This window comes from Cyprinodon variegatus, unplaced genomic scaffold (assembly GCF_000732505.1).
Source record: "Cyprinodon variegatus isolate N-32 unplaced genomic scaffold, C_variegatus-1.0 Scaffold562, whole genome shotgun sequence".
NCBI lineage: Eukaryota > Metazoa > Chordata > Actinopteri > Cyprinodontiformes > Cyprinodontidae > Cyprinodon > Cyprinodon variegatus.
The window spans coordinates 571,704-583,708 of NW_015151015.1; the positions used below are offsets into that span (position 1 = coordinate 571,704).

At 38.8% G+C, this 12,005-nt stretch overlaps 2 protein-coding genes across 2 annotated transcripts; both read right to left on the reverse strand.

The window, feature by feature from the left end:
- Positions 1 to 99: 99 nt before the first annotated feature.
- irf4 (interferon regulatory factor 4) lies at positions 100 to 4,533 on the reverse strand. The gene is made up of 9 exons (XM_015391851.1): positions 4,500 to 4,533; positions 4,115 to 4,314; positions 3,469 to 3,655; positions 3,312 to 3,388; positions 2,891 to 3,029; positions 2,692 to 2,793; positions 1,870 to 2,244; positions 1,155 to 1,267; positions 100 to 298 (listed from the first exon to the last, which is right to left on the reverse strand). Exons 2-9 carry the CDS (start codon positions 4,310 to 4,312, stop codon positions 137 to 139), a joined length of 1,353 nt encoding a protein of 450 aa, XP_015247337.1. The 5' UTR covers positions 4,313 to 4,314; positions 4,500 to 4,533; the 3' UTR covers positions 100 to 136.
- Positions 4,534 to 5,842: 1,309 nt separating this feature from the next.
- On the reverse strand, positions 5,843 to 11,425 carry dusp22 (dual specificity phosphatase 22). The gene is made up of 2 exons (XM_015391849.1): positions 11,087 to 11,425; positions 5,843 to 7,851 (listed from the first exon to the last, which is right to left on the reverse strand). Exons 1-2 carry the CDS (start codon positions 11,210 to 11,212, stop codon positions 7,690 to 7,692), a joined length of 288 nt encoding a protein of 95 aa, XP_015247335.1. The 5' UTR covers positions 11,213 to 11,425; the 3' UTR covers positions 5,843 to 7,689.
- Between the last annotated feature and the right edge of the window lie 580 nt (positions 11,426 to 12,005).

Sequence of the window (12,005 nt, forward strand, 5' to 3'; positions counted from 1 at the left end):
TTATGTACATTGCCGTCCATGTTTGACCATTGGTCCCCGAGTTTTGCGGCCATGTCTCTTTTTTTTCTTCTTTTCTTTAAAAGCCTTTGGTGCCTCCCTAAAGGATTTTTTAACAGTCACTCAAGGCACTCATGGTTCACTCTTGGAGGCTGCTACTGTGATGATGCGTGATAGCTCTTGGATAGTCCTCAGTGGCGTTTAGATGCTCTGTTACTGCAGGATGCTCGTAGCCGCGGTAGTAATGGCCGCCCGTCTGCTGGGCGTAGTACAGGAGCTGCCTGGCGAATAACGGTTCCACCTGAAATGCACAGGGTGGAAAGAAAAGGTCAATATCAACATTTTGCTCTTTCTGCAGTGATTTTGAGTTTTAATCAGTGAAGCTAAAGATTAATGTTTGAAACTCAGAGCTTTGACAGGATAAAAGCTTTAGATGACTTGGTGCATTTATCAGACTATTGCTTCTAAGGCTATAAAACATTTTGGACTACATTCAGTTTTTTCTACCCTCCCCTTACTTTCAACTCTTTTATGCACAAATTGTATATAAAATGAAACAGGGATGTTTAACAAGCAGTCATGAAATCAAAATGGGTCAATTTGGTATTTGTCTAACATCAATCATAGAAGGCTAAAGGTTAATGTAATTGCAACATGCTGGCCAACAACTTCTGTATTCTTATTAGTTTTTGCCATTATTTCTAAACAATGTGTGAAAATGATCCAAAATACATAGAGAAACTATGTGTTTGTGTTGATTTATAATACATTTTACCACCTTAGCCTCTTTAAATCAAAGCCTCTGAGAGTATTTGAGATTGTTTGGGTGTGTAGTTTCTGATCATTATGTCCTGAATTAATTCATCAGCTTTCACTTTATATTGTTTCAGAAATTCAAGATGTGAAAGGTAAAAAGGCTGGAAAAAGGCTGATGATGATTCTCAGTAACTATTCCGAATCTAAATTTAGTTTGAAACCAAAGCTTGCATCTTGACAATGAAGAAGTTCCTGCAGACTTTCAAATCCTATTTTTCAGTTTTGAAGCTAAAGTTAAATGTCCAGCGTTATTTTTTGAAACCTTTCAAATTAAAGCTTTGATTTTGACCAGTAAGTCAAATGCATGGTTAGGTTCACTAAAAATGGGGCTAAGCAATCACCTGGACTGTGAGGGTACGCCTTTGTCTCTGAGGATCCAAACACTCGTCGCCAAAACTCAGCAGGACCTGAAAGCGACTGGGCGGCCGTCCATGGAGCCCGAAACTCTGGATCTCTGGTTGGTGGGAAACAAGACGAATTCACCTCATTATTAGCTTTGGTATCTAAAGTAGATCTAAGCAGGCAAATGATTTCAACAGAATTTCTCTTGAAGTGGCATGACATTTTGGGGTGAATCGAATGGAAAGTCCTGGTCACACTAAGTATGCAAATACAATTAGCTGTCAGTCACAGCTGGGGATGTCACAGTGCATGTGGGTGGGGATGATGTGGTGCTGCAGAGAGTCATGTGACTGACAGCTTATCATGAAATGCTTCTTTAAGAAGGTCACCACAGCTTTTCTAAGACACTGTAAATGGGCCTTTTCCAGTAAATGAGCTGGAACTTTAGTACTTATTGAAATGTCACAATCAAAACTGTTCTTTGATTTGGTGTTTTTAAATGGTTTCTGATTATAACCACATCAGTTTAGTTATGTTAGCCTCTTTTGTTCTCTTAAAAGAGGAAATGAGTAGGGAAAACTTTAAAAGTTCAGTTTTTTTTAACACAATTTTGCTTCAAAATATATATTTGAAAACAAGTGTCTTTGACGCTTTTAATCTTTAGGGGAGAAAATCTATCTATAAAAGATTTTTACTTTTATTTTGAATTGTTACCTGTAAGGTAGTCCTGTGTGTGTAGAAGTTTGCAGGTGACATCTTTGTCCAGTTTGTTGGGCTTGTCTCCGTACGGCGAAGGGCCTCCCTGCCAGTAAACCCTACTCTGACAAAACCTGCGCGCGTAGAGTCCATCTGCACCCATCCACAGCAAGACCCCCCTTTCCAGGCCGGACGGTGGGCTGGGGGGACACTCGTCCGCTCTCCTCTGGGCAGAGAGGGCGTCCACAGGTAGAGGCACAACGTCAGGTCCACCCGGCGACAGGTAAGGCTTCTCTGGGGCACCCGGGGTGATGTGGCACCCCTCTGGACTGGAGGTGGTCACCTCCCTCACCAGCGTGTCTCGTACATAGACCAACACATGGAGGCGGAAATCTGTTCACAAAGAGAAAATAGAAGGTAAACAAACATTTTGATGCGTTTGTCATCGACAAAATCAGATTGTTGAAAACATTTTCGAAAAATGTATCCAGGTTAAAGGCAACCTCAAAGAAACACATTCTGCTTTTTAGGAAACAGGATCTGTGTTGCAAGATTGGTGTCATACTTTAGATCTTAGACACCCCATTTCCATACTTGCATCAGAAAATGTTTTATACAATGATCTTGAACAGATTTGTGTTAAGATAAGTTTTATGCATTACCTATTTAGAAAAAAAAAACAACCAACTAATAATTGAAGATTTTAATTGAATTTAACGGATGCAGTGAATGCATTTTTACTGCAGTGTAGTCATAGGCGATTGTTGGAATCAGATCTGGCCTCTGGCCCACGCCTGGCGTGAGAGGTGAAAAGGTGAAGTGAAAGTGTATTTCATGCACCTGAGAGCGCCTCTGCTGATCTGATGCTTGCGTCCAGCGGGAAGGGAGACGGCTGACTGTCTGCGGGACTGTAGGAGTAAATGGAAGCTCTGAGCTGGTATCCTGCACAGAAAGAGGAACAGAGTCGAGCTTAACATGCCAAAAAGTGGATGTAGAACAGACTGGGCCCATGCAGCTGTTACAGAGCAGAGTGACTTACCGTTCTCCATGGATGAGGTCTGCCACTGCAGGCTGCGTGGGGGACAGGGGCACTGGTTGAAGGACAGCTCAGGCAGGGACGGCTGCTCAGGGCAGTAATCTCTCCAGCTGCATTCAGGGCTTGGCATGAACTGTGGTATCTGTAGACAAACACATTTATCCAGCTTATTTTTTTAATAATCATACAATACACAATGATATTTTTTTAAAGTTTAGTTCTATTTTTGGTACTTTTTTTAAGGTCTGTCTTCCCTGCTGCAGCACATTGTTTTCAAATGCTTGTTCAGCATCATTCAACACATCATAAAGCTGTTATTTATCTGTTCATTCATGCATGCACAATAGCCTATGGTTCATTCAGCAGCATGTCTGCTGTCCCTCCAAGTCCCCGCCCTGCTCATTTCCATGTGCATGTTAATTACCTGAGCTGGTACAGTGGGGTAGGGATGATGCATGGGATAGCTCACTGGGCTCAGAGGACTGTCCTCTTGCCTGGGTCCTGTGCGCAAAGAGGAAAGGGTTTAACATGGAGCACGTTTCCAGATCAAACTCATGCATCACGGCGTTAGGATCACTGACTTTTCTTGGCGCCCTCAGGGATGATGCGGTACACTTTGTATGGGTCAGAGATGTCCAGCTGGCTTCTCTCCACCAGCTCCTCAAAGTCGTTGCTCTTGTTGAGAGCGCAGCGCAGGCGCGTCTTCCAGGTCGGAGGGTCTGGCTTGTCGATCCCCTCCCGAAACTTGCCCTTAAAAAGCGCCCATGCCTGCAGACAAGAAGCAGGGAGAAGATTAAATAATGACCATAAAAGACTTACTTAGTCAGTTTGAGTTTCTACTTGGTTTAAGGGAAAGAATGCAGGCTGGAATTTGATTTAATTCAGATTTAATTTTATTTTTAACGAACTGCAGCCTTTTAAAATCAGGTTGGAAATAAATTAAATGTAAAAGACAACTATAAAATGTGCCAAATTGAGAACAAAAAAGCTGATTATAGATTTGATCCATTTAGCTTTTTTTTCTCATAAGTTGAAATTAGTTTAACTTTTTTTTCCTGTTTACTGAATGCATGCTCTCTGGATGAACACATTTACATAAACTCTGCAGATCAGCAGAAAATCACCCTGCATTTATAATTACACCGCAAATTAAACTAGAATGTATTCTTTAGGCCTATTTATAAGCATTTTATTAAACAGCAGGTCTGCGGCCTAAATGTTCAGTACCTTGAAAAGCGCGGCATCCTCATCCCGGTTATAATCCTGTTTCCCGGCGTGTTTCCATGGTATCCTAAAGATGCTCTTTTCATCGTTCTCCCACACCAGGCCGGGATACTTCCCGCAGTCCACCTGCTCGATCAGCCACTGGCGCAGCTTCCCGTTGCCGCTGCTGCCGGAGCCTCCGTAATCCACTTCAGAGTTCATCTCTGCGCAAATAACAAAAACAAAACTCCGCTTATAGATCCTCTACTTAATGTGATAGAATGTGTAGGCTGTGAAAGCACGCAATCAAAAGTTGTAAAAGTGAAAAAAGAAAAAAAAAGATCGCTATAAACGTGGACTCCCACGCGGACTAGTTCAGCTCTTGGATCCGATTCGAGGCTCTTCTTACCTGCGAAACTCGAAACCCGTGAAGTTTTGAAATCTGCCAGTGTCTGAAAGCCCTCACCATTCCGGCGGGCCCGCTTAAATCCCCGCAGAACGATGAGAAGAAGGAGGGGCGGAGACAGGAGGAGGATGCTGAGGAGAAGGAGGAGGACGCACCTGCCGGAGTTGCGCCTCCTGCGAAGCTTATCAGCGCCGCGCGCGGCGGCGCACCTCCAGTAAGACAGACAGCAGGGGAAACCCTGCCGGCGTCAGCCTGCAGAGTCACACAGCCGCACGGTGGAAAGTCAGAGGACTGGAGACCAAAACAGTTCTTTGAAATGATAAAGATTTACAAAAAAATTGAGCTGCGGAGTGATCCTACGGGAGAAATGATGCGCAGAAAAATCATTTCCCGCTGGAAGAATCAACCGATAAAATACCTGGTTTATGGTTTGAAATATACCTGTGGGAAAATAAAAGCTCTGTGACATATTTAAGGTTTTAAATAAGGTCATCAATAACATGAGAAAACCAATATAGGCCAACAGTATTTGCTTTAACTGTACTGAAAATAGAGAAAGTGTCCATAAAATTCTGAAGTAAATAGTTTATTATTTTATTATTATATGAACTAAATAGGTTTTTATTGTATTCTTTAATAACATTTTTGGGGGGTTTTCTACATTTATTTTCCTGTTTACTTGTTTCTTAATTCTGATTTTCATTTTTTCGTAAGCAAATTTTACTTCACTTACATAGTTTCTCCTTTTTTACTACAAACTGCTTTATAAATCATATTAATATAATCTTATGACATATTTAAGTTTTTGAAAAAAGGTCATCAATAACATGAGAGAACTAATATAGGCCAACAGTATTTGGTTTACCTGTACTGAAAATAGAGAAAGTGTCCATAAAATTTTGAAGTAAATAAATTATTATTTTATTATTATATGAACTAAATATGTTTTTGTTGTATTCTTTAATAACATTTAGATTTTTTTTCTACATTTATTTTCCTGTTTACTTTTTTCTTCATTCTTATTTGCATTTTTCAGCAAATTTTACTTCACTTACATAGTTTCTACCTTTTTTTCCTACAAACTGCTTTATAAATCATATTAATATTTATATAATCTTATTTTCTTTGTAATTATTGTTACAAACATTTTAAAAGCTCATGCAGAGGCTATGGCTACCATTAATGAGCTTGATTTCAGCAAAAAACAAAAAAAAGGAATAGCCTTTTTTTTTTTTACCTTGTCTATGCTTTAATGTTGTTTAATAAAAACAGAACACCTTTAAAAATAAAATGTTTTCATATTTTAATATACAACATTACATTATGTATAAACTATTGCAGAAAAATCTGAATACTTATTATTTGTCTACAAAAATCCAACTTATTCGGCTACTTCTACTAATATTTTGAATTCACTTTACAAAAAGGCAGACACTAAAGTTGGGGGAGAATGTTGAGAAGAAATTTTAATGCAGGGTTAGATTAAAAAACAATATCCTAAGCAGTGAACATCTCCTGATACAGTTTGATTCATCATTTGGAAATAGAAACAGTATGGAAGGAACAACAGGATGGGTAAGAAGACCATTAATCAGAAAAGCAGCCAGGTGGCCCGGCTGGAGATATCAAAAACTCAAGTAGGAGAATTGTTTAAGATGAAAACTATTAGTCATGGTTCGGATTAAACAATATGATTGGATGAGAACAAAAATTAAACTCAAAATCTACATGTGAAATGTTATATGAAGAAAAATTAACACTATATATTCCCCTGAAAAGATCATCCTTATGATGATACAAGGCCGGAAAATAATGATATGGGAATCCTTTCCTCAGCAGGGATGGATAAAAAGGTCGGAGTTAATTGGAATTTAGGGTTTCTGTAGGGGTCCTATTAGGCCCTGCAGGTTTTAGATGTTTTCTAACTTCAGCAAAGCATTTTTTTTTTCATTAATTGCTGATTAACAGGCTTTTACTAAACTAAAATAATCTTGATCAGGTATGCTGAAAGAGAAAAACATGGAAAACCTGCAGGATAGTGGCCTTTGAAGGCCAACTGCACATGCCTGCTCCAAACTGGCAATGAGAGCTTCAATGGAAAGCTATAAAGTGTTAGAATAGCCCATACCAAGGTGTGATAAACTCACACATCTTCAATAATAATTATCCTAACACCAGTCAAAGTATAGAGGAAAAAAAAATCTGATTTAGAATCTGAAAATTTGATGTTCAGAGCCCATCTCCAGATACTACCTGTCCATTTGTGGAGAAGAATTGAAAATAATCTCCTGATGTACAAAGCTGGGTGAGAATATATCAGAAGACCTGAGCATCTACCCACAACAAAATGTGCTGCTTTTAGAAAAAGATAATAAAATTCCATTATTTTCCCTTCTGCTTCACAATCATGTATATAATATAACGTCCCAGTAAAATAACCCTGAAATGTAGGGGTTAGTTTTGTCTAAGAATTAGCCTATGAGTACATAGTACAAGGTACTGGTAATAATAAAAAAAAAAAAAAAGTTTAATGCATCTTAAATTCTGATGTTTCAAAAGCAGGTAACTTCTAAAATGTCAAATATGAACAAAGCTGATCGAAATGAAATCATAGCTCTCTCAGCAGTTTTTATCTTAAAAGTTCTGAACTATTTTCACCTCCTGGATGAAAGTTAACATCAATCGCACTTTATCTACACAACAAACAATTCATTTTTTTGTTTTTTTTAGGTGGAGCCTGCAGTTGCTGAACTTTTGACCATTCAGATCAGTTCAAAGAATATTGATAGTATTTTAGGTAAGAAAAAAAAACTGTGATATTTGTGCTGGGAAATACAAAGTTTCTTAGTTTCTACTCTGCATAGAAACTAATACTCATAATTTAAGTCCAAGACACAGCATAACATAACTGATGGGGGGAGTGTATGCTGCTAAATGTGTGCTCACACTCAGGACTTCATGTACATACTTCTTTAGGGACACGCTTGGCTGCCCTTGCATGTTGTTTTGACAGTTGGAGGCCAAGACATGACATGACAACAGGGGTATGAAATCCCCCGGCTATTGTACACACACCAGATTCAACCATTCGTCCTCACGCGAGAAATCCTGGATAAATGTTCCTGCTGATGCAATGCCAGCAGTCCTTAGATCAGTCCTCAGGACCAGGGAGATGAGGGCAGAGAGTCTCTCTTCAGGTGTGACCTGTTCCCAGAGCTTGGGGGATGTTGGCAGAAGCAGAGCTGCTGCTGCTGCTGCTCAGACTGCTGTTAGATTTTTTATTTAAAAGATTCTGAACTTCCTCTTCATCATTAAAGGAGTTCTTCCCGTACTGTTCCATCCACCAGGCTCGATACTGAAAGGAGGGGAGAAAAAGTTTTAATTGGTATTATGAAATACTCTAAAAAGTCACTCTTCTTCCTTCAATCTGATCTTTGGGAAGCAGACCTAATCAATTCAGGAGTTATCTTTCTTCTTGACTTTGGAAAAGCATCAGCTGAAGTCACATGATCATTCGATTATCAAACTGTAAACATGTGGTTTTACAGCTGAATGGTTTGTGTTGTTTTAGCTGTAATAGAACAGCTGACAGATCAACTATACAAATGTTAAATCTACCATTCTCTGCTTACACACCCCTGTTCATCCAATCACAAACAGTCTAGAGATGTGGGAAAATGGAAGCATACAGGTTTAGTCTTTTTACTTAACAAAAATACAAAATATTTCAGAGTCTTCATCAAACATTGTTATGATATATACAAAATGTATACATCTAGAGTTTGGTTTTCAACAACAACATACTTCTAAAAGACACCCAGAGCAGTTTTACTATTGCATTGCATCATTATTTTCTTAAAGGGACCATAGAATGATTATATAGGGTATTTGCTGTTTGTCCTTGAGGTCTCTGAATAGGGTGTGTAACATTGGTTGGGCTGAAAATGACTAATTCAAGCCTTGTTATAAGCCCCAGAATGAAACGACAGGTTTTCTTCCTTTTACGGTATGCTCATGAATATTTAGATGAGCTGTGTGCTGATTCATCATTCAACAAAGACGCATCATAGCAACAAGCACTCACTTATTGAAACATCCAATTGTTGCTATGGTAGGGTGACCAGATGTCATCTTTTGCCTGGACATGTCCTACTTTTCATACCTAAAAAAAAATGACTGGGTTGAATTTCAAAATCGTCCTGGATTTTGGTCGACTACAGTCCTGCATGTAGGCGAAACACACCAGGCACTCCCCAGGCCCCCCCTGCCTGCACGGTAAGGCAGATGGGGGGAAGCATACCGGGTCGGGTTCAGTCGTTCCGTCCCCGGCTGGCTCGGTTCGAATGCACGGTCCGGTCCAGTCAGTGAACCAAATCTGGTCACCATAGATATGCTAGCATTGCTATCAACAGCTTAGCAACAAAATATTACTTACAGCTTACGGTTGTGATGGACTTACGCTCGGAAAAGCCCCTCGTTTCAGTAAAAGAAGTTTAGCAAATCCTGCTTTGAACCGTCCAATATTTTGAAAGCTGTCTTCAGTAAAATGCTTGGAGCACATGAACACTTAAGCATCAAACTTTGCAGGGATCTTCTGAAAAAAATAATCCATGCCTGTTGAGTCTTCGGATCCTTGGGACGACTGTAAAGATGTCTTCACAGTCTGTATGTGAATGTATGCCAATTTCAGGGTGTGACAAAAGTACAGGCCAGAATCAAATAAGGCAACATCTTAAAATTGACGTTCATTTGACGGTGCTTCGTTTGGATTCCCCCGTTTTATGGATAAAGTTTAGAATTGTTAGATTTCCAGAGAAAGGTGTCGATGGGGTTTGAACTTCTCTGTACGTCAATTTCACCCACTGAACTATCGTTATTCATCTATGACAATGTAAACACAATTTTGCATTTTATGACCCCTTTAATGCTTTTTTTAGAGGAAAAAACATGGTGTCCTAAGCAGCAGCATCTGTATAATACATTTTATTCTCACAGAGCAAACAGGCCACTGTGCAATTAGGAAAACAGGAAAAAAAAACAAGAAAATCACCAAAATTAAAAAAATAAAACAACCCAACTGAAACATAAAAGTTCCAGACAATAGGCCATGATGGTGAGAAGGTAAGTTTTAACAGACAGGACTGATTTTGGCCTTGAACTAAGATGGACTCTCAGTGTTGTGTACAGAAGGAAGGAATTTCCCAGTGCTCTGGTGCTGCGGCAGGCAGAAGGAACAAGGTGAGTAGAAGACGGAGATCTAAGTATTCATGAGGAAGATGTCTCATTAAAGAATAAGACACACTGCACCTTTTCCAATGTGGATGTTTCACAGAATTATAAGCATAACGTTTACATTGCATAGGACCCTTTCAGACATTTTTCTGCATTAACCACTCGAGTGTCAATGATTTTAATGCAGTTCCAACTTAAAAGCTTAAAGGCCGAGTTTTAGCAGCTACTTATGTCCAAAAGGAACAATTTGGCTAACCGCTGGCAGGAAAGCTTTATAAAACCTGACTGAATTTAATGTTGTCTTTAAAAGAACGCAAATAATTAATAAAGGAATATAAGACTACTTGAACCACAAAATATCCCTACAGCATAATACTACCACTACCATGCTTGACAGGGGTCCTCTGAGGTTTGAAGGCCTCACATTGACTCTTGCACTTCAGCAATTGTTTATCGTATAATCAGGTTGTTCAATATTTCAGCATACTGAAATATTAAGATAAATGTATTAAATATACTTTAATGAAATCACCTTCCTTAAACCAAGTAGGCAACATTTTTCTGATCTCTGACTGTCCTGTTTTTCTGTCTGCACTATCAGCTTCTTTTTCTGAGCTAAGAAGCAACAGCTCTCAAGGTGATCTTTTGCTGCAGGCGGCCCTTTTGTTTCAATGTTGATTGTTTTGTGTGTTCAGAGTTAGTATTCCACATATCTTGGTTGTAATGAGTAGTAAATTAGTTGCAGCTGGTTTTCTATTTCATTAAACCAGCCTGACCAATTTACCTCACCATCAACAAAACATTCTCATCTATACAACTGCAGCTGAAGAGATATTTTCTCTATTTTAGATAATTTTCTCGGTGTGTGAAAACCTCTGCGGATCTGTTTCTGAAATACAGAAGACTTAGACAACTTAGTCTTTGACAACTTTTTATTGACATTTTGTATACACAGAGTGTATACAAACAGTAAATGAACATTTCCATTCCATAAAGTGCAGCAGTGATCAAATATAAACAGTGTGGGAGAAAAAAAACATGGTGCAAAGAACGCATTTATATGGAAGTTCAGAGCATAGATATAAATATATTATGTATAAATATAAATATAATTTATGTATAAATATATAAACAGAGAAGAAATACTTTGGGTATAACATCCATGCTGTGTTGTAACCCCATTGGATCATTTTTTTTGTTAAAACAAAAAGATACTGCACCTATTTGAATAGCATCAGAATCCAAAAACTGCATAGAAATCCCTTTCAATACTCTGTTAACCTCTTAAGGGTATTGTTTAAAAATCAGTGTTCATATACTGTAACTGCACTTAAATGTACATAAATGTGATGACTAACCTCTGCCAGTTCTGTGTTTTCAAACTCCTCCAGTTGCCGCAGAAAGCCCAGGTTGGGACCTGCACATGGCCGGGCCGCCCTGATGGCTGCCAGGGACTCCACCCAACCTCGTCCCGTTACCGTCATGATGTAAGCGACCACCAGAGTGACACTGCGGGACACTCCTGCCACGCTGGCAAGCACAGACCCCGAGTTAGTAATTCATCTCCTGTTCAGATTCTCTGCTTTAGTGTACAAATGAAGTGAAACCCACTCCTGAAGCTGTGGTTAAATTACTGCTGTGTTCTGATTGATATAAGAGAAGATGAAAGGTGAGGACAATTTCTATGAAAGTTCTTAACTAAAAAGCCTTATAGTCTGGACCTTTTTGGTGTGGCTGAAAATGAGACCTGAACGAATAAAACCTGAGAGTTTTCAGTTATTCTGAGGTAAATCCTTATTTCAACAAGGGAATAGAGGTGACTCCTTCTGAGCTCTCAAAGTTTTTAGATTTGTCCCTTACAATCAGTCAACTGTTTTATAATTAGGCTGTTTTCCAGGTAATCCACAAGTATTTTAAAGCCTTCAAACATCAGCTGAATTTTTTTTTTAAAAGAACGTCATTCTAATCAATGGAACAAAAGTTTAGGTAAAAAAAATAAAAAAAAAATTTGAGTAACAACCAAAGACCTGAGAGATTCATCATGTTTAACTTTTGTGTCAAAATATAATCTCTTTCTATAAAGTGCCTCCATAAAGGAATCCATACTCCTGTCTGGCAATGTGGCAATAAGAATAATGGTCTTGATGGCAAAAAGAGCCCAACAGATTTCACTTTCACAAGTGTAGCATTGTTCTTACATTTCTAAGCCTTCTCTCACATCACAGCCACTAACATTAATTGATATTTTTAGTTTTTATGTGACAGGCAAAGTAGTGT